The sequence below is a fragment of the Hemitrygon akajei genome, chromosome 15 (genome assembly GCF_048418815.1).
Source record: "Hemitrygon akajei chromosome 15, sHemAka1.3, whole genome shotgun sequence".
NCBI classification, from domain to species: domain Eukaryota; kingdom Metazoa; phylum Chordata; class Chondrichthyes; order Myliobatiformes; family Dasyatidae; genus Hemitrygon; species Hemitrygon akajei.
The window spans coordinates 95,581,436-95,602,845 of NC_133138.1; the positions used below are offsets into that span (position 1 = coordinate 95,581,436).

Genomic DNA, 21,410 nt, shown 5'->3' on the forward strand with positions numbered 1-21,410 from the left:
GCAGTTTTTCTCATACCTCTTCTTGTGGAGCTGCTGGTGCAGATCGGCCTTTATTGACTGGTAGAGGCTGGGGGGGTCTGGCATCATTAGGGCTTCTTGAGAAAGACTGTTTGACCTCTGTGTGGAAAAAGCAAAGTCAACTAAAGTGATAGTTACATAGCAACATTACATATCGACTCTTGGGTTCATGAACACTGGCTCATCGCATGCTTTTACCAGGCAATTATACGATCATACAGCTATTTGGCCAAAAGTGTCTTTATTGGCTCTTTGCAAAGTTATTCATTTAAGTACACTTGCTTGATTGTCATTTATCCCCACAAATATTTTGCTTCAGGTATATGACCCTGATAAGAATAACTACTGAATCTACCTCCAGCACTTTTTCAGGCAGTGCAAACCAGGGCCTAGAAATCCATGTCCACAGGACAGGTGTAATGTAGGTGAATATGGTTTGAATCAGAATGGCAGACCAGGAGAGTGCTATAATGAACAAAGCTTCTGCCTCACAGTGACCGTTCAGGCTGCACTTCCAGTTCACTCCTCTGTGGAGTCTGAACAAATTTCCTCTGGGTAATTTTGTTTCTTCCACATGTCAAAGACCAAAGGTTTGGTAGTTAATCAGAACATAGAGCACAGAATATTGAGCAGCACAACACAAAAACAGGCCCTTTGGCTCATACTGCTGTATTGAACTAATTATATTCGTAATCAAATGGCCAATTAAAAGTTACTGTGAATGCACAGATGAGTGTGAGAGTCTGGTAGAAGATGATAGGAATGTGTGGAGAATACAAATGGAATTAAAGGAAATGGATGCTTGATGATTGATCAAGCACTCTCAGTGGGTCAAAATGCTTTCTTACATACAGTACATCCCAAAAGTTGTACCATTTCATGTCTCTTTGAAAAACCCAAGTTGTTCTCTCAAGATTTAGCTTAGTGTTTTTGATATTCCTTGGAATTAAATCTTTCCAGTGATATTAGCAATAGTACACATTCACCTTTTGTCGTAAGGTTTGGTTTTGTAGCTCACTTTTTCCGAACACAACCATTCTTGTACACTTACAAAACAGAAGAGTGCAGACTATCAACCTGAAATGTTAACTTTTTCTTTCTTCACAAATTCTGCCTCAGCCAAATATATTCAATAGTTCCTGGTTTTATTTCAGATTTCCAGTTTTTGCAGCTTTGTTTTATGCTTTTAAATCATCTTTAATTAATGCCAATTTCTCAGAAACAATATTTACCTAACTGACTTTCAAAGTGGAATTTGTGACACTCTTTGTGGATGGCATTGTAAGTGGTACTTCAGTCATTTGGGAAATCAGGTGCAAGAAGAGAGAAGATCTTACCCAGCCAGGCTCTACAGAGTTCCATGCTTTTATCTACATTTCTCTGAGAAATTTCTGTGCAATACTGTCCTCACCAAAGCCTGATGCAGTCACAAATACAAAGTTTCATCTCTACCTGGATTGTTCTCATGAAGAAATTTATGCTCATCATCACACCCAATTTCCCAGCCTCAGAATCAGTCCATGCTACTGATAAGGGTCTGTGCCACATCATATATTCCACTTGTTACCACATTACTGAGGTCACCTTGATGAGACGATAGCTGACATCCCTTGCACACACTGAGTTGTATTGGTTGTTAATACAAAGAGCACATTTCACTGTATGTTTCAATGTACCTGAAATAAATAAATAAATCTGACAGCTTTTTCTCACTTCCCCTTCAGTACATAAGATGACGAGGAACAGGCCATTGGCAACATGGCCCGTCATAGATAAGCCTGAGTCTACTTTCACAGTGGAGCCCTAAATATGCTGCTGAAGAAACTCAATGAGACAGGCAACATTTGTGGAGGCCTTCATCTAGATTCGCAATATTGGCAAATGTAAGGACGATGGATAATGATCAAATAATGCTGTCATATGAAATACGGCTAGTCTTGATTTTGTCATAATTTACAACAGTTTTCATATTTTTTGTTGTAAGTGACTTTCATAAAACATCTCTCATAGAAAAATAGCTCTAGGCAATTGATAGGCTTCTAGTAATATTTACTCTGATTTCATCTCTGTAAGAGCTCACCTGGGAATGAACGTTGCCTCAAACAGATGTTTGAATTGCCAAATAATCACCTTATAGTAGTTTCCCTTTGTAGGACCCATCACAAAGAGTGTATCCACATTGTGTCTTTTCCAACCCCAGAACACACCAAAATACTTCACAAGCAATATCGTACTCTTGAAGTATAACTGTTGATCCAAAGTAGAAATGTGGCATCTGATGATCTTCATCTCTTACCGGGTTGAATACAAACATGGCTTGTTAGCTAGCTCTGCTAACAACCACGTGACCCAGCAGTGAAAAGGTCAACTTCAAGAAGCAAAACACATCTAGGGTCAGTATGATTTGGTTTAAACCAAACTGGGAAGTTGGAATGTTCTGATTAAGGAACATTGATTGTGGTGAATGGTGTGTATATACTGCCCCATTCACTGTTAGTGTTTGCCTGAAAGAGACAGACCCTACACCAGCATAAAATTAAAGTTGAACTATATGAATGGATGTTTCAAATTTAGCAAACAGTTGGTAGCAAAAGGGCCCAGTCTAAATGTGCACATAAACGTTGGAGGTTTGATTACTGAAGCGCTGAACCCATGTTCTGCGTGAAGGACACCAGCCACAGTTTGAACTTCCCTCGAAGACCATCTCAAATGAACTGGCGAACACAGGAGTATTAGCACTTCCTCCTTTGAACCATTCATCTGCACAAAGCACCTACAATAGGATCTCCCCTTCAGGTGGGATCCTCTGAACATCTTCTCTAGTGTTTTTCTACGCACCCACTAACAAAAGACCACTGTCATTCAGAAATCTGATTCCCCCTGTGATCAGCTGACACAACATTCTTAGCTTGAGCAAACACTCCTCATCTCGGCTGAAGTCTGTGAAGCTTTACTAATAGGACACACTGCATTTGCAGAAAAATAAAATGACCAACAGCATAGCAGTAGAAATATAATTTTAACCTCTCCATCACTTTAGCAAGAACATAGGGATAAATATTATGCTTTTTTATTGAAATAATGCTGTCAAATTTTCTACATTTATCGGAAAGAGAAAGCAAATTCTTAGATTAAACAACTCAAGCAAAAGAAAACACCTTGGGCAGTGCAGCAGCCTCTCAGCAATAGCACCAAGTAAATTAGGAATCAACTTTGTCATTAGACAGTGAACATTTCACACAGAAAGTGAACAATAAACCAGTTTCATACCTTGTTGAAACCGTGGTGGCAAGGATGCACTTGGTGAAAGACTTGTCGTGAAGGGTGGGTGGTTCAGGGAAAGGAGATGAAGAAGAACGTTAATAGGATGAAGAAAAACAAAAGTAATATCTGATATGACATTGCATAAACATCAAATTATTATAAAATTATTGATCCTTCTCTATGTACTAACAGTAGCCAGGTCAAAATTACTTTTTTTAAAATATCCACGAAGAAATGAATATAAGCATGAAGATGATGGAGGGTCGACTGCATGGGCATCAGTGAATTAGACCAGCGCAAAGAGTTTAAAAGGAGTCAGCCTTATAGAGTGGGCGACAGAATAGAAAGAGTCAGAGTCGGAGGGCTTTGGCTCAACAGGGCTTTAGTGATTCCAGAGGTTTCCTGTGAAGAATAGAAACAGGAAGTATGTCTGTGAGGCCAGTGCTCTGTACTGGGTATCAGATGTGGGAAGTCCTGGAGACTCCCAGCCTCCTGGAAGGCCACATCTGCGTCGAACTGCAGCTCCTTAGGGACCGGGTTAGAGAACTGAAGATGCAGCTCAGTGACCTTCGTCTGGTCAGGGAGAGTGAGGAGGTGATAGAGAGGAGCTATAGGCAAGTAGGCACACCAGGGCCTCAAGAGACTGATAAGTTGGTAACAGTCAGGAGAGGGAAGCATAAGAGACAGATACTAGAGAGTACTCCTGTGGCTGTCCCCCTAGACAATAAGTACTCCTGTCTGAGTACTGTTGAAGGGGACAGCCTATCTGGGGGAAGCAACAGTTACTGCCCTGTGGCTCAGAAGGGTAGGGGAAAGGAAGATGGCAGCAGTGATAGGGGAGTCTATAGTTAGGGGGTCAGATAGACAATTCTGTGAATGCAGGAAAGAAACACAGATGGTAGTTTGCCTCCCAGGTGCCAGGGCCCGGGATATTACTGATCATGTCCACGATATCCTGAAGTGGAAAGGTGAACAGCCAGAAGTCGTGGTACATATTGGTACTAATAACGTAGGTAGGAAAAGGGAGGATGTCCTGAAAACAGACTACAGAAAGGAAGTTGAAAAGTAGAATCTCAAAAGTAGTAATCTCGGGAATACTGCCCGTGCTAAGCAACAGTGAGTATAGGAATAGAGTGAGGTGGAGGATAAATATGTGGCTGAGGGATTGGAGCAGGGGGCAGGGATTCAGATTTCTGGATCATAGGGACCATAGGGGCAGGTGTGACCTGTACAAAAACGACAGGTTGCACTTGAATCCGAGGGGGACCAATATCCTGGCAGGGAGGTTTGCTAAGGCTACTGGGGAGAGTTTAAACTAGAATTGCTGGGGGGGGGGGGGGTGGGAACTGAACTGAAAAGACGGAGGAAAAGGCTGTTGACTCACAAATAGAGAAAGCCTGGAGACAGTGCAAGAGGGAGAATAGACAGGCGACAGAGAAGGGATGCTCTCAGAGACTTGGATGGCTCAGGAGCAGGAATAGTTACTTAGAGTGCCAGGCTTTAGATGTTTCAGAAAGGACAGGGAAGGAGGCAAATGAGGTGGGGGCGTGGCCCTGCTGATCAGAGACGATGGCATGACTGCAGAAGGGGAGCAAGTCATGGATGAATTGTCTAGTGAGACTCTGTGGGTGGAAGTTGGAAACAGGAAGGGGTCAATAACTCTACTGAGAGATTTTTATACACCATCTAATACTAACAGGGACATCAAGGAACAGATAGGGAAACAGATTCTGGAAAGATGTAATAATAACAGGGTTGTCGTGGTGGGAGATTATAATTTCCCAAATATTGATTGGCATCTCCCTGGAAAAAGGGGTTTAGATGGGGTGGAGTGTATTAGCTGTGTTCAGGAAGGTTTCTTGACACAATATGTAGATAGGCCTACAAGAGGAGAGGCAGTACTTGATCTGGTATTAGGAAATGAACCTGGCCAGGTGTCAGATCTCTCAGTGGGAGAGCATTTTGGAGATAATGATCACAATTTTATCTCCTTTACCATAGCATTGGAGAGGGATAGGAACAGACAAGTTAGGAAAATGTTTAATTGGAGTAAGGGGAAATATGAAGCTATCAGGCAGGGACTTCGAAGCATAAATTGGGAACAGATGTTCTCAGGGAAATGTACAACAGAAATGTGGCAAATGTTCAGGGATAGTTGTGTGACATTCTGAATAGGTACGTTCCAATGAAACAGGGAAAGGATGGTAGGGTACAGGAACTGTGTTGTACAAAGGCTGTTGAAAATCTAGTCAAGAAGAACAGAAAAGCTTACGAAAGGTTCAAAGAACTAGATAATGATAGAGATCTAGAAGATTATAAGTCTAGTTGGATGGAATTTAAGAATGAAATTAGGAGAGCCAAAAGGGGCCATGAGAAGGCCTTGGTGGGCAGGATTAAGGGAAACCCCAAGGCATTCTACAAGTATGTGAAGAGCAAGAGGATTAGAAGTGAAAGAATAGGACCAATCAAGTGTGATAGTGGAAAAGTGTGTATGGAATTGGAGGAGATAGCATAGATACTTAATGAATACTTTGGTTCAGTATTCACTATGGAAAAGGATTTTGCCGATTGTAGGGATGACTTACAGTGGATTGAAAAGCTTGAGTATATGGACATTAAGAAAGACGATGTGCTGAAGCTTTTGGAAAGCATCAAGTTGGTTATGTCTCCGGGACCGGTTGAGATGTACCCCAGGCTACTGTAGGAGGTGAGGGAGGAAATGGCTGAGCCTCTGGCAATGATCTTTGCATCATCAATGGGGACAGGACAGGTTCCGGAGGATTGGAGGGATGCAGATGTTGTTTCCATATTCAAGAAAGGGAGTAGGGATAGCCTCACGAAATTATAGACCAGTGAGTCTTACTTCAGTGGTTGGCAAGTTGATGGAAAAGATCCTGAGAGGCAGAATTTATGAACATTTGGAGACACATAATATGATTAGAAATAGCCAGCATGACTTTGTCAAAGGCAAGTTGTGCCTTCCGAGCCTGATTGAGGATGTGACTAAACACACTGATGAAGGTAGACGAGTGGATGTAGTGTATATAGATTTCAGCAAGACATTTGATAAGGTACCCATGCAAGGCTTATTGAGAAAGTAAGGTGGCATGGGATCCAAGGGGACTCTGCCTTGTGGATCCAGAAGGCAGAGTGGTTGTAGATGGGTCATATTCTGCATGAAGGTCGGTCACCAGTGGAGTGCCTCACGGATCTGTTCTGGGACCCTTACTCTTCATGATATTTACAAATGACCTGGATGAGGAAGTGGAGGGATGGGTTAGTAAATTTGCTGATGACACAAAGGTTGGAGGTGTTGTGGATAGTGTGGAGGGCTGTCAGAGGTTACAGCGGGACATTGCTGGGATGCAAAACTAGGCTGAGAAGTGGCAAATGGAGTTCAACCCAGATAACTGTGAGGTGGTTCATTTTGGTAGGTCAAATATGATGGCAGAATATAGTATTAATGGTAAGACTCTTTGCAGTGTGGAGGATCAGAGGGATCTTTGGGTCCAAGTCAATAGGACACTCAAAGCTGCTGCATAGGTTGACTCTGTGGTTAAGAAGGCATACAGTGCATTGGCCTTCATCAATTGTGGGATTGAGTTTAAGAACCGAGAGGTAATGTTGCAGCTATATAGGACCCTGGTCAGACCCCACTTGGAGTACTGTGCTCAGTTCTGGTCACCTTGCTACAGGACGAATGTGGAAACTTTAGAAAGGGTGCAGAGGAGATTTACAAGGATGTGCCTGGATTGGGGAGCATGCCTTATGAGAATAGATTGAGTAAACTCGGCCTTTTCTCCTTGGAGCGACGGAGGATGAGAGGTGACTTGATAAAGGTGTACAAGATGATGAGAGGCATGGATTGTGTGGATAGTCAGAGGCTCTTTCCCAGGGCTGAAATAGCTAGCACAAGGGGGCACAGTTTTAAGGTGCTTGGAAGCAGGTACAGAGGAGACGTTAAGGGTGTGTTTTTTACGCAGAGTAGTGAATGCGTGGAATGGGCTGCTGGCAACAGTGGTGGGGGTGGATACGATAGGGTCTTTTAAGAGACTCCTAAATTGGTACATTGAGCTTAGAAAAATAGAGGGCTATGGGTAACCCTAGGTGATTTCTAAAGTAGGTACATGCTCAGCACAGCTTTGTGGACTGAAGGGCCTGTATCGTGCTGTAGGTTTTCTATTCTATGTTTCTATAAGCAATGACTTGGAGACTAACTAGAGTTGAGACTGATTCTTAATTGCTTAACTTAGTAAAATCCAGAATGAGATTTCTTTATCACTATAGACTACTGCAAGAACAACATAATATCATTCCATTTTGAAATGTCCTGTAGTATTAGCTTCTATATTCTATTTTAAATTGATTATTGTCTATGACTCTATGGCAAGTCATTTCCTAACTTCCTAATCTCCCCCTCAACCCCAGTTCCTGGCCTTCTCCCTGTAACCTTCAATGCCATGTCCAACCTATCAATCACTGTGTGTTAAATACACCTGGCCTCCATAGCTTCATGTGGCAACAAGTTCCACAAATTCACCAGACTTTGACTAAAGAATTCTTTTTCTGCATCTCTGTTTTGAATGGGTGCACCTCAATCCCAGGGCTGTCTCCCTCTTGTCCTAGACTCTCCCAACATGAGAAGCATCTTTTCCACATCTACTCTGGCTAGGCCTTTCAACATTTGAAAGGTTTCAATGAGTTCCCCCCTCATCTTCTGAATTCCAGCAAATACTGGCCCAGAGATATAAAACATTCCTCATATGATAACCCTTTCATTCCTGGAATCATCCTTGTGAACCTCCTCTGGACCGTCTCCAACACCAGCACATCTTTTCTAAGTTCACAATACTCAAGGTGAGGCCTCACCAGTGACATATAAAGCCTCAGCATCACATCCCTGCTCTTGTATTCTAGACCGCTTGAAATGAATGTTAACATGGCATTGCCTTCCTCACCACTGACGCAACCTGCAAGGTAACCTTCACCGTGTTCTGCACAAGGACTCCTAAGTCCCTCTGCTTCTCAGATTTCTGGATTTTTTTCCCCATTTAGAAAATAGTCTGCACATTTATTTCTACTACCAAAGTGCATGACCATGCATTTTCCAACATTGTATTTTATTTGCCACTTTCTTGCTCATTCTCCTAATCTGTCCAAGTCCTTCTGCATCCCACCTGTTTCCTCAACACCATCTGCCCCTCCACCAATCTTCGTATTATCTGCAAACTTGGCCACAAAGTCTTCTATTCCATCATCTAAATCATTTATATACAGCATAAATGAGCTTCCAGTAGAAGGGGTAGAGGCAGGTTCGTTATTGTCATTTAAAGTAAAATTGGATAGGTATATGGACAGGAAAGGAATGGAGGGTTATGGGCTGAGTGTGGACCACTGGGACTAGGTGAGTGTGAGCATCGGCACAGACTAAAAGGGCCGAGATGGCCTGTTTCCGTGCTGTAATTGTTATATGTTATATTATATTTCACCGTGCTCTGTAGACTAGGTTACCTCAGATTGTAGTTCACAGTGCTCTGTAGACTATTTTAACTCAGGTTGTTATATGGTTAAAAAGAAGTGGTCCCAACACCAGCCCCTGTAGAACACCACCAGTCACTGGCAGCCAACCAGAAAAGGACCCTTTTATTCCCACTCGCTGCCTCCTACCAATCAGCCAATGCTCTAACCATGTTAGTAACTTTCCTGTAATACCATGGGGTCTTAACTAGGTAAGCCCCCTCATGTATGGCACCTTTTCAAAGGCCTTCTGAAAGTCCAAATACACAACATCCACTGCATACCCTTTATCTATCCTACTTGTAATCTCTTCTAAGAATTCCAACAGGTTTGTTAGGCAGGATTGTCCCTGAAGGAAACTGTGCTGACTATGTACTATCGTGTCCTATGTCACCAAGTACTCCATCGCCTCATCCTTAACAATTGACTCTAACATCTTCCCAACCACTGAGGCCAGGCTAACTGGTCTATAATTTCCTTTCTGCTGCCTTTCTCCTTTCTTGAAGAATGGAGTAACATTTGCAATTTTCCAATCCTCTGGCACAATGCCAGAGTCCACTGATTTTCGAAAGATCATTTCTAATGCCACCACAATCTCTAACGCCACCTCCCTAAGGTGCAGTTCAACTGGTCCGGGTGACTTATGTACTTTAGGTCTTTCAGCTTTTTGAGCACCTTCTCCCTTGTAACAGTAACTGCACCCACTTCTCTTCCTTCACGCACTACAACATCAGGCACACTGCTAGTGTCTTCCACAGTGAAAACTGACGCAAAATACTCATTTAGTTCTGCAGCCATCTCCTTGTCCCGTTATTATTTCCTCTGCCTCATTTTCTAGCGGTCCTATATCCACTCTCATTTCTCTTTTATTTTTAACATACTTGAAATATCTTTTACTATTCACTTTGATATTATTTGCTAGCTTGCTTCCATATTTCATCTTTTCCCTTCAAATGATTTTTTTAGTTGCTCTCTGTAGGTTTTTAAAAACTTCCCAATCTTCCCACTAATTTTTGCTTTGTTGTATGCCCTTTCTTTTGCTTTTACAATAGCTTTGACTTCCCTTGTCAGCCACGGTTGTACTATTTTACCATTTGAGTATTTCATCATTTTTGGAATACACATGTCCTGCACCTTCCTCATTTTTCCCAGAAATGCACACCATTGCTGCTCTGCTGACATCCCTGCTGGCAGCTCCTTCCAATTTACTTTGGCCAACTCCTCTCTCATACCACTGGAATTTCCCTTACTCCACTGAAATACTGCTACATCAGACTTTACTTTCTCCCTATCAAATTTTAAGTTGAACACAATCATATTGTGATCATTGGTTCCCAAGGGTTCTTTTACCTTAAGCTCCCTAACTGCCTCTGGCTCATTACATTACACCCAATCTAGTATAGCTGATCCCCTAGTGGGCTTAAGGACAAACTGCTCTAAAAAGCTATCTCAAAGACATTCAATTCTCCTAAGATCCATTACCAACCTGATTTTCCTAAATGATCTGCATCTTAAAATCTCCAATGACTACCATAACTTTGCCCTTTTGACACACCTTTTCTATTTCCTGTTTTAATCTGTGGTCCACCTCCCAGCCACTGTTGGGAGGCCTGTATATAACTGCCATCAATATCCTTTTGCCCTTGCAGTTTCTTAACTCAATCCACAAGGATTCAACATCTTCTGATTCTGATCTGAAAAGGTCATGTGATGAAATTTTCACAAACACATAGAGACAGCAGTAGTCTGTTGCTCGTCTATATTTCATTTTAGGATAACAATGTTATGACAATCTATTCTCTACAGCACAGATCAAGTTGTAAACATGTTAGGAGTAATACCTTTCAGCATTAGATAGTGGCATTTGATTCCCTCCTGAGAAATTAGGCTTTGGTCCTGGTCGGGAGGATCTATATGGAAAGGTGTTGGCATTCAGAGCAGAGTCAATTGGTCGAGGAATGGATCTGGAAGAAAATCCTGAAAGAGAATTGGATGAAATGACTTTAATCTCAATGAAACCCATCTATGGACTTGTTTCCCAGCCTCTGAAACAGATGGTTGGGATTATTTTATTTCCAAAAATGTGGTTTTCTTAAATATCTATATTCACAGAAAAGAAGAAAGGTTAAATACTTTGTGTTCATTCACAAGATGTGCTTGTTTATTTGTTCACTGCCGCTGATCAACATATGTGGCAGTCATCTTTGAATATTAGCTTCTCATTCCAGATTTTAAATTACCTGAATTTAAATTGTACAGCTGTCAAAGTGGGATTTGCATTCATTACTTAAGATTAATAATCCAATCTTTTACTAATAGGTCCACAAATTTAACCTAGACTCAACATATTTCAACTTATTACATGAAGTATGTTACCCCTTCAGTTAATTCATATTGTAATATGTGTGCAGCTTTGCAGAACTGACGGGAGAGTTCCTCGTGCTCTCCTACTTTCACAACACAAAACATACATTTTTAGTACCATGTTAACTGCACATTTTGGATACTAATGCTTTAGTCAAAATAAGGTTTCTTTAAGAGAAAAGGTTCTTAAATGCTGTGAATATACCATGATCTATTGGTAAGTAACTTACACCAATCTAAGAATTATTACTCATGTTTAACATGTTACACTAAGATTAATCTCTCCCACCCATTTGTCTTGGAACATGTTGTTTCTATTCACAAACTTCAATCTCTTTGTTTGATCAATGAATATATGATCACTGTATCTTCAAGGGCTGTGCATACACCTGCAGCTATGATTGATACTGACACTTTATAAGGCATTGGTCAGACCACAATTGGACTCCTTATTTAATAAGTTATGCTAGCATTGGAAAAGGACCAGAAGAGTTTCACAAGAATAATTCCAGAACGAAAGGGTTAATGTATGAGTACTGTTTGATGGTTCTGACCCTGTATTGGCTTGAGTTTAGAAGAGTGTGAGAGGATCTTATTGAAACCTATTGATTATTGAAAGGAACATACACAAAATGCTGGAGGAATTCAACAGGTCAGTCAATGTTTTAGGCCAAGACCCTTCTTCAGGTATATTGAAAGGCCTAGACAGAGTGAATGTGGAGAGTCCAAGACCAGAGGGAGCCTCAGAATATGATGATGTCCCTTTAGAACAGTTATGAGGAGGAATTTCTTTAGCCAGAGGCAGTGGAGGCTAAGCCATTGGCTATATTTAAAGTGGAGACTGATGGGTTCTTGAATATTATGGGTATCAAAGTTTACAGGGAGAAGGCAGGAGAATGGGGTTAAGAGAGATAATGAATCAGCCATGAGTAGATTTTTGTAGTCTTATGGAGGCGGGAAGAGTTCCAGATTTCTACTACTGTTTGCATGGAGAAATGCTTCTTGGCATCATCCCAGTTCAATTTTAAGGATGTGCTTCCTTCCTCTGGATGAATTACAACCTCCACTTCCTCATACTCTCCCACATACCTTCCTCCACCCCATCCTTTTACCAAACAGTGGAAATGTTTTCCCTTTATATATTTACTCAAATCATCTTCATAAATTCCAGTGAGATCTCTCGTAATCATCTGCATGCAAAGGTACACAAGTTACTGAGCCACAAAATTGGAAATGGAATTGGAATTGTCACATGTATCAAGATACATGATCAATGACAAACGCAAATGGACCCCATGTCTATGCTAAACATCATGCCTAGCTATACTAATCCCACTTGCCTGTATTCATTCCATATACTTTGCTCATTTAAACACCTGTCCAGATGCCCCTTAAATAGGGCTACTTTTCCTGCTCCACTACTTCCTCTGGTAGCTCGTTCCTGATACCAGCTATTCTCCATATGAAAACTTGATTCCTCTGATGCACGTACACTACTTCCTCTCATCTTAGACATACACCTTCTATTTTAGACTATCATGGGAAGCAGTAAATCCTATCAATGATCCTTATAATTTTGTATATCTCTATCACGTTACACATCTCACCCTCCTTGACTATAGGAAAAGCAAGTCTATTATAATCTGAGCCTTCGCGCTTCACTGACAATGGGAACCCCTGACTCATCACAATTCAAGGCGGAGAAGGAGAATCGAGAAGCTGAGATACCAGTACCCGGACAAGCAGAAGCATGGAAGGAATGTACCTATTTACAAACTAATATCATTCTTGGAAAGGTTGAAGCAAGTAAGCTTTGATCATGAACCCATAAGAAGGAGACTTATTTTATATTTGTTCAACTATAGAAAGTGCTTTGAGTTTTAACTTCTAAAATTACAGCAGACTGAGGCTTGATATTGATGTTACAAGAGCAAGTCAAAGCATTTCCTGAAGCCACGTTCAGGTGGAGTAATTTACACTTGCTGGATGTGTTCAGCTGCAACACCATTCTGGAAATGCAGTTAATTTATTGATTACCCTATCTAGCAACTTAAATGCTTAACACGAAAGATTCTGCGGATGCTGGAAATCCAGCACAATGCACACAAATTGTTAAAGGAATTCACCAGATCATGCAGCAGTTAAGGAAATGAAGAACAGTTGATGTTTCGGGCAGAGACCCTCCTTCAGATGTTTGTATTGGAATTGGTTTATTATTGTCACATGTACTAAGGTAGAGTCAAAAGCCTTTGTTTGCATGCCATCCAAACAGGTCACACCATGGAAACTAAGAAGGAAATCAAAATGCAGACTGTAGTGTTACTGTTACAGAGAAAATGCATTGCAGGAAGACAAATAAAGAGCAAGGGTATTCACAATGTAAACTGGGACATCAATAGTTCATGTTTTTGTGTATGAGAGGTTTGTTCGAGAGTCTGTTAACAGTGTGGTAAGAAGATATTTGGAGAGCGATGCAGTGGTCTTTGTCAAAGTCTGGAACAGCTGTACAACACTGGAGCACTTCCAGGGAGCCACCCTGGGACAGTGACAATTGCTAGAAGATCATCAATATGGTGAAAAGTGCACTTTGATCTGCCCAAAACTTGCTGATCTTCCTGTGCAAATAAACATCTAAGGGACACTAAGAGGCTGGCTCTCAAACAGTTCAGCTTTGCAATGTTATAGATAAAATAGTAGAGACATTGACAATGTAATGACTTGCTTGTTACAGTGAATGATGATTGTATTTACTATATGCATTAGAAACAAAGTTTATTTTGTAACCCATCCTGTTGAAGGCACAGTAAAGTAAAACTGTGTGGCTTCTTGTAGGATCCATAGCGGCCAAGATGGTAATGCATAACTCCAGAAGGATTTATGAAGTGGATATGGTGCACTTTGCAGCAGAGAACTTCAAAACAAAAGATCTACAATACTAAATTCTATAATTAACATCCTAAATCTTGTTCTTAAAGGTATAGGCAACATAAATACAGATATTTGGTAAGAGAGATATTTGATACTGTTTACTTACCATCAACTTCATCCTGAAATGCAAAGAAAAAAAGGTAGTGTTTACAGAAAATCCTTGTTCAGTTTGCACAGCAACAAATTACTTACAAATTTGCTTTTTTAGTTTCATTTGAATTTGATCTTGAAACATTACAAAAATTATTCTATTCTTACCTCAAGCATTCTGTCTGGTATAACTGGTCTGCGAAAAGAAAACACTTTAAGATTAATACTTCTTTAATGTGATTGAATTTAATATTCTGAAAGGAACCTCTCCAAGTCAGCCCTGTGGAATGTGGGTCTAACTGAGGTCAGTTGAAAAAGTTAAGTATATTTCATATTGATTCAATAGTGAATAGAGATTTAAATCCAGTAACATAAAACTATTTACAAATTTTAATGCATTATGTTAATTTCCCCAGCATTCTGAAACTAAAGTATTTCAGTTGTTAAAATATAATAAGCAATTTATCAATTAATTTGAATTGGTCACAAAGTACCAAAATCATGGAAACACTTGGAGCAGTGGGAATGTGAGGCAGGATAGCAGAATTATTTATCTACTTAGTGACACAGCATTGAGTAGGACCTTCCAGCCCCACCGCCCCAGCAACCCCACAACCCCGATTAACACTAACCTAATCACTGGGCAATTTACAATGACCAGTTAAACTATCTGGTATGCCTTAGGAGGAAACGCATTCTCTGGGACTCCCTTCAGAACAACACCAAGACTGAACTCCAGTCTCCCTACGGCCCTGAGTGGTAACAGCATCACGATGGGAAGGAGGGAGACCTCCAGAGTCCATGACGATCACAACTGAAGAATTGCATCCAGCTGCAGCTTCTTGTAGGGAATTGGAGCTGAAACCGGAAGAACTCTGGATTTGGTTATACCTAAGGTGTAGGACACATGTAACTGGGTGACTATCACAAAGAGGAATGAGATGGACAGCCAGTGCAGGATGCCTCTGTGGCCGTTCCCCTCAATAACAAATCTACTAGTCTGGATACTGTTGTGTGGGAAGTCACAGCAGTCAGGTCTCTGGCACTAAATCTGGCTCTGCGACTCAGAGGGGAAGTGGGAGAGTGAAGAGATGTGTTGTAGTGATAGGGGCTTCATTGGTTAGTGGAACAGAAAGGAGTTTTTGTGGACAATGCGATTCCCAGATAGTATATATCCCAGGGGCCGGGGCAGTGAAATCTTGGATTGATCATAGTGTGAGGGTGAGCATCCAGAAGCCGTAGTCCACGTGGTACCAATAACATGGATAAGAAGGCTGACAAGATCCTGCACAGTGAGTTAAAAGACAGGACCACCACAATTTTGTGATCTCAGGTTTGCCACCCGTGCCACATACAGATGTGGGTAAGGAGATGCTGCAGAAGGAAGGCTTCAGAGTTTTGAATCATTGTAAGCTCTTCCAGGAACCTGTACAAACAGGATAGCTTGTACCTGAACTGGAGGTGAACTAAGGGGGAAGATTTGCTGCTGCTGCTTTCAAAGGTTTACACTAGAGTTGCAGAGAGATGTGAACCAAGGTGTCAAGGCAGATAGTGGAATGGTTGTGGGGAAAGATGCTGTTCACCCTACATATAAAGACAGGAATCAAAAGGCTGAGGATGGTGGGAATAATGTTTTGAGTTTCATCTATTTCAATACAAAGAGAATTGTGGGTGAGCTTAGAGCGTGGATCAGCAAGTGGAATTATGACATTGTAAACATTAGTGAAATTTGATTCCAGGAGGAGTACGACTGGCAGCTCAATGTCTCGGGGTCCAGTTTTAAACACGATGGAGCAGGAAGGATTAAAGGGGAAGGTGTGGCATTACTAGTCAGGGAATATGTCGTGGCGTTGCTCAGTCAAGATGAAAGCAAAGCTTGACTGCTGAGGATATATGGAGGCAACTGAGGAATAAGAAAGGAATGGCCACATTAATGGGATTATATTATAGACGGCCCAATATTCGGCATGATTACAAGGAGAGAAATTGTAGGGCGATAACAGACAATTGCAGGCAACATAAGGTTGTGATTGTAGATGATTTTACTTCTTCACATATTGACTGGGACTTCTATACTGTAAAAGATCAGATGGGATCGTGTTTGACAATATATAGACGTTCTAGCTAGAGAGAGTGTGATACTGGATCTCCTGTTAGGGAACAAGATAGGGCAGGAGACAGAAGTGTGTGTAGGGGGCAGTTTAGATCTAGTAATCATAAGACCATAAGACCGTAAGATATTGGAGCAGAAGTAGGCCATTTGGCCCATCGAGTCTGCTCCGCTATTCAAGTATGGGCTGATCCAATTTTTCCAGTCATTCCCACTCCCCTGCCTTCTCCCCATACCCTTTGATGCCCCAGCTAATAAGAACCTAACTATCTCTGCCTTAAATACACCCAAAGACATGGCCTCCACAGTCTCCCATGGCAACAAATTCCACAGATTTACCACCCTCTGACTAAAGTAATTTCTCTGCATCTCTATTCTAAATGGACGTCCTTCAATCCTGAAGTTGTGCTCTCTGGTCCTAGACTCCCCTATCATGGGAAATAACTTTGCCATATCTAATCTGTTCAGGCCTTTTAACATTCAGAATGTTTCTATGAGATCCCCCCTCATTCTCCTGAACTCCAGGGAATACAGCCCAAGAGCTGCTAGACGTGTCTCATACAGTAACCCTTTCAATAGACAATAGGTGCAGAAGTAGACCATTCGGCCCCTCGAGCCTGCACCGCCATTTTGAGATCATGGCTGATCAACTACTATCAATACCCGGTTCCTGTCTTGTCCCCATATCCCTTGATTCCCCTATCCATAAAATACCTATCTAGCTCCTTCTTGAAAGCATCCAGAGAATTGGCCTCCACTACCTTCCGAGGCAGTGAATTCCAAACCCCCACAACTCTCTGGGAGAAGAAGTTTTTCCTTAACTCTGTCCTAAATGACCTACCCCTTATTCTCAAACCATGCCCTCTGGTACTGGACTCTCCCAGCATCTGGAACATATTTCCTGCCTCTTTCTTGTCCAATCCCTTAATCTTATATGTTTCAATCAGATCCCCTCTCAATCTCCTTAATTCCAGCGTGTACAAGCCCAGTCTCTCTAACCTCTCTGTGTAAGACAGTCCAGACATCCCAGGAATTAACCTCGTGAATCTACGCTGCACTTCCTCTACAGCCAGGATGTCCTTCCTTAACCCTGGAGACCAAAACTGTACACAATACTCCAGGTGTGGTCTCACCAGGGCTCTGTACAAATGCAAGAGGATTTCCTTGCTCTTGTACTCAATTCCTTTTGTAATAAAGGCCAACATTCCATTAGCCTTCTTCACTGCCTGCTGCACTTGCTCATTCACCTTCAGTGACTGATGAACAAGGACTCCGAGATCTCTTTGTATTTCTCCCTTACCTAACTCTACACCATTCAGATAATAATCTGCCTTCCTGTTCTTACTCCCAAAGTGGATAACCTCACACTTATTCACATTAAACGTCATCTGCCAAGTATCTGCCCACTCACCTAGTCTATCCAAGTCACCCTGAATTCTCCTAACATCCTCATCACATGTCACACTGCCACCCAGCTTAGTATCATCAGCAAATATGCTGATGTTATTTTCAATGCCTTCATCCAAATTGTTAACATAAATTGTAAACAGCTGTGGTCCCAATACCGAGCCCTGTGGCACCCCACTAGTCACCATCTGCCATTCCGAGAAACACCCATTCACCGCTACCCTTTGCTTTCTATCTGCCAACCAGTTTTCTATCCATGTCAATGTCTTCCCCCCGATGCCCTGAGCTTTGATTTTACCCACCAATCTCCTATGTGGGAACTTATCAAATGCCTTCTGAAAATCGAGATACACTACATCCACTGGATCTCCCCCGTCTAACTTCCTGGTTACATCCTCGAAAATCTCCAACAGATTAGTCAAGCATGATTTACCCTTGGTAAATCCATGCTGGCTCGGCCCAATCCTATCACTGCTATCTAGATATGCCACTATTTCATCCTTAATAATGGACTCTAGCATCTTTCCCACCACCGATGTCAGGCCGACAGGTCGATAGTTCTCTGTTTTCTCCCTCCCTCCTTTCTTAAAAAGGAATTCCTGGAATCATTCTCGTGAATCTTCTCTGAACACTCTCCAATGTCAGTATATCCTTTCTAAAATAAGCGGCCAAAACTGCACACGACACTCCAAGTGTGGTCTCACAAGTGCCTTATAGAGCCTCAACGTCACATCCCTGCTCTTATATTCTATACCTCTAGAAATGAATGCCAACATTGTATTCACCTTCTTCACCACCGACTCAACCTGGAGGGTAACCTTTAGGGTATCCTGCACAAGGACTTCCAAGTCCATTTGCATTTCTGCATTTTGAATTCTCTCCCCATCTAAATAATAGTCTGCCTGTTTATTTCTTCCACCAAAGTGCATGACCATACGCTTTCCAACATCGTATTTCATTTGCCGCTTCTTTGTCAATTCACCTAAGCTATCTAAATCTCTCTGCAGGCTCTCTGTTTCCTCAACACTAACCGCTCCTTCACCTATCTTTGATCATCGGCAAATTTAGCCACAAATCCATTAACCTCACAGTTCAAATCATTGACATACATCATAAAAAGCAACGGTCCCAACACCAACTTCTGTGGAACTCCACTGGTAACCGGCAGCCAGCCAGAATAGGATCTTTTTATGCCCACTCTCTGTTTTCTGTTGATCAGCCAATGCTCCTCCCATGCTAGTAAATTCCCTGTAATTCCATGGGCTCTTATCTTGCTAAGCAGCCTCATGTGTGGCACCTTGTCAAAGGCCTTCTGAAAATCCAAATACACCACATCTACTGCATCTCCTTTGTCTACCCTGCTTGTAATTTCCTCAAAAAATTGCAGTAGGTTTGTCAGGTAGGATTTTCCTTTCAGGAAACCATGCTGGCTTTGGCCTATCTTGTCATGTGCCTCCAAGTACTCCATAATCTCATCCCTAACAATCAATTCCAACAACTTCCCAATCACTGATGTCATGCTAACAGGTCTATAGTTTCCTTTCTGCTGCCTCCCACCCTTCTTAAACAGCAGAGTAACATTTGCTATTTTCCAGTCATCCAGTACAATGGCAGAATCTATTGATTCTTGAAAGATCATTGTTAATGTCTCCGCAATCTCTCCAGCTACTTCCTTCAGGACCCGAGGGTGCATTCCATCAGGTCCAGGAGATTTATCTATCCTCAGACCATTAAGCTTCCTGAGCACCTTCTCAGTCATAATTTTCACTGCACAAACTTCACTTCCCTGAACACTCTTGAATGTCTGGTATACTGTAGATGACTTCCACTGGGAAGACTGATGCAAAATACACATTCAGTTCCTCTGCCATCTCTGTCTCATTACAATATCTCCTAGCATCATTTTCTATTGGTCCTATATCTACCCTCGACTCTCTTTTACCCTTTATATACTTAAAAAAGCTTTTAGTATCTTCTTTGATATTAGTCATCAGTTTCCTTTCATAATTCCTCTTTTCCTTCCTAGTGGCCTTCTTAGTTTCCTTCTGCAAGATTTTAAAAACTTCCCAATCCTCTATCTTCCCACTAGCTCTGGCTTCCTTGTATGTCCTCTCTTTTGCTTTTACTTTGGCTCTGGCTTCACTGGTCAGCCACGGTAGTGTCCTTTCTCTATTCAAAAATTTCTTCTTATTTGGAATGTATCTGTCTGCACTTCCCTCATTTTTCACAGAAACTCCAGCCATTGCTGCTTCTCTGTCCTTCCTGCTAGTGTCTCTTTCCAATCAACTTTGGACAGTTCTCCTTTCATGTCATTGTAGCGGTGTGCTACATGCAGCGCTGAAATAACGACACGTAGTCGATGAGCTGCAGTTGCGAAAGAAGTTTATTCAAACTTGGCGGCCTTGCTTTAAAGCCTTCCTGTTCCCGCCCTCCCCGGGCGGGAATACTGTAGGGGACGCGTACTCACAGTCCCGTCCCGCGCGCGGGCTTTTCTGCATTTTGAATTCTCTCTCCATCTAAGTGGGTCGCCACATCATTGTAATTTCCTTTATTCACTGAAATACCGACACATTGGATTTTAGTTTCTCCTTCTCAGTTTTCAAAGTGAACTTGATCATTTTGTGATCACTTTTCCCTAAGGGTTCCTTAACCTTAAGCTCTCTTATCTCTAATAATTTCATTAGTTTCAACAGAATTATGGAGAAGGATAGGACTGGTCCTTGGGTTCTGATTCTAAATTGGAGAAAGGTCAATTGTGATGATATCATAAGAATCTAGCAAGTGTATTGGGTCAGATGGCATGCTTGGTAAATGGGAAACATTCATAAGTGAAATTTTCAGAGTAGAGAGTTTGTATGTTCCTGTTAGACTAAAAGTCAAGAATAACAGGTTTAGGGAACATTGTTTTTTCAAGAGATACTGTGAAAAACAAGAAGAAAGTGCATAGCAGGCATAGGCAGCAAGGAACAAATTGCATACTTGAAGAGTATAGGAAAAGCAAGACTACACTCAGCAGGACCAAAATAACACCTCTGGCAGACAAGGAGAAGGAGAATACAAAGGGCTTCTACAGAAGTAGTGAAAATAAAAAAATAGCAAGGGTCAAAATTCATCCTTTTAAAGATCAGCATGATCTTCAATGACTGGAGCCAAATGAGATGGGCGAGATTTTAAATGGATTTATTATACGTGCACATATTTTGAAGCGAGACCGATGTCTATAGAATTGAGGCAAAATAGCAGTGAGGTCAGGATTTCAGAGTAAGTGGAGCTTCCTATCTTGAGGTAAATCAGGGTGTATTAATCCCAAGAGCCTGACAAACAGTTCTCTCAGACTTTGTGGGGGACTAATACAGAAATACCAGGAGATATGTTCTCAGAGATATGCACAACAGAAATCTGGAGGTTTCTTAAGCACTGGGTAGGTTTGTCCATTTGAGGCAGGGAAAGGGTAGAATGATGAAGGAACCATGGTTGACAAGAGATATGGAACATCTACTCAGGAGGAAGAAAGGAACATACTTCGAGTGTAGGAAGTAAGGATAAAACAGATATTGATAGATATATGTATGCAGGATGGGGCATTAAAATTAACTTAGAGCTAGAATGGAACACAAGAAGGTCTTGGTGAGTAGGATTAAGGAAAACCCCAAGATGTTCTACACAAATGTGAAGAACAGGAGGATGACTAAAGTAAAGGTAGGACCGATCG

At 41.6% G+C, this 21,410-nt stretch overlaps 1 protein-coding gene across 1 annotated transcript in view; it reads right to left on the reverse strand.

Annotated features, from left to right (window-relative positions):
- LOC140739531 (lymphocyte cytosolic protein 2-like) overlaps positions 1–21,410 on the reverse strand; it is a 181,572-nt gene that overhangs the window by 16,383 nt on the left and 143,779 nt on the right. Inside the window, exons 13-17 of the mRNA XM_073067931.1 lie at positions 14,350–14,377; positions 14,198–14,210; positions 10,641–10,776; positions 3,289–3,329; positions 17–117 (exon numbers count right to left, since the gene is read on the reverse strand). Coding sequence (XP_072924032.1) covers positions 17–117; positions 3,289–3,329; positions 10,641–10,776; positions 14,198–14,210; positions 14,350–14,377 — 319 coding nt within the window. The remainder of the gene's footprint in view (positions 1–16; positions 118–3,288; positions 3,330–10,640; positions 10,777–14,197; positions 14,211–14,349; positions 14,378–21,410) is intronic.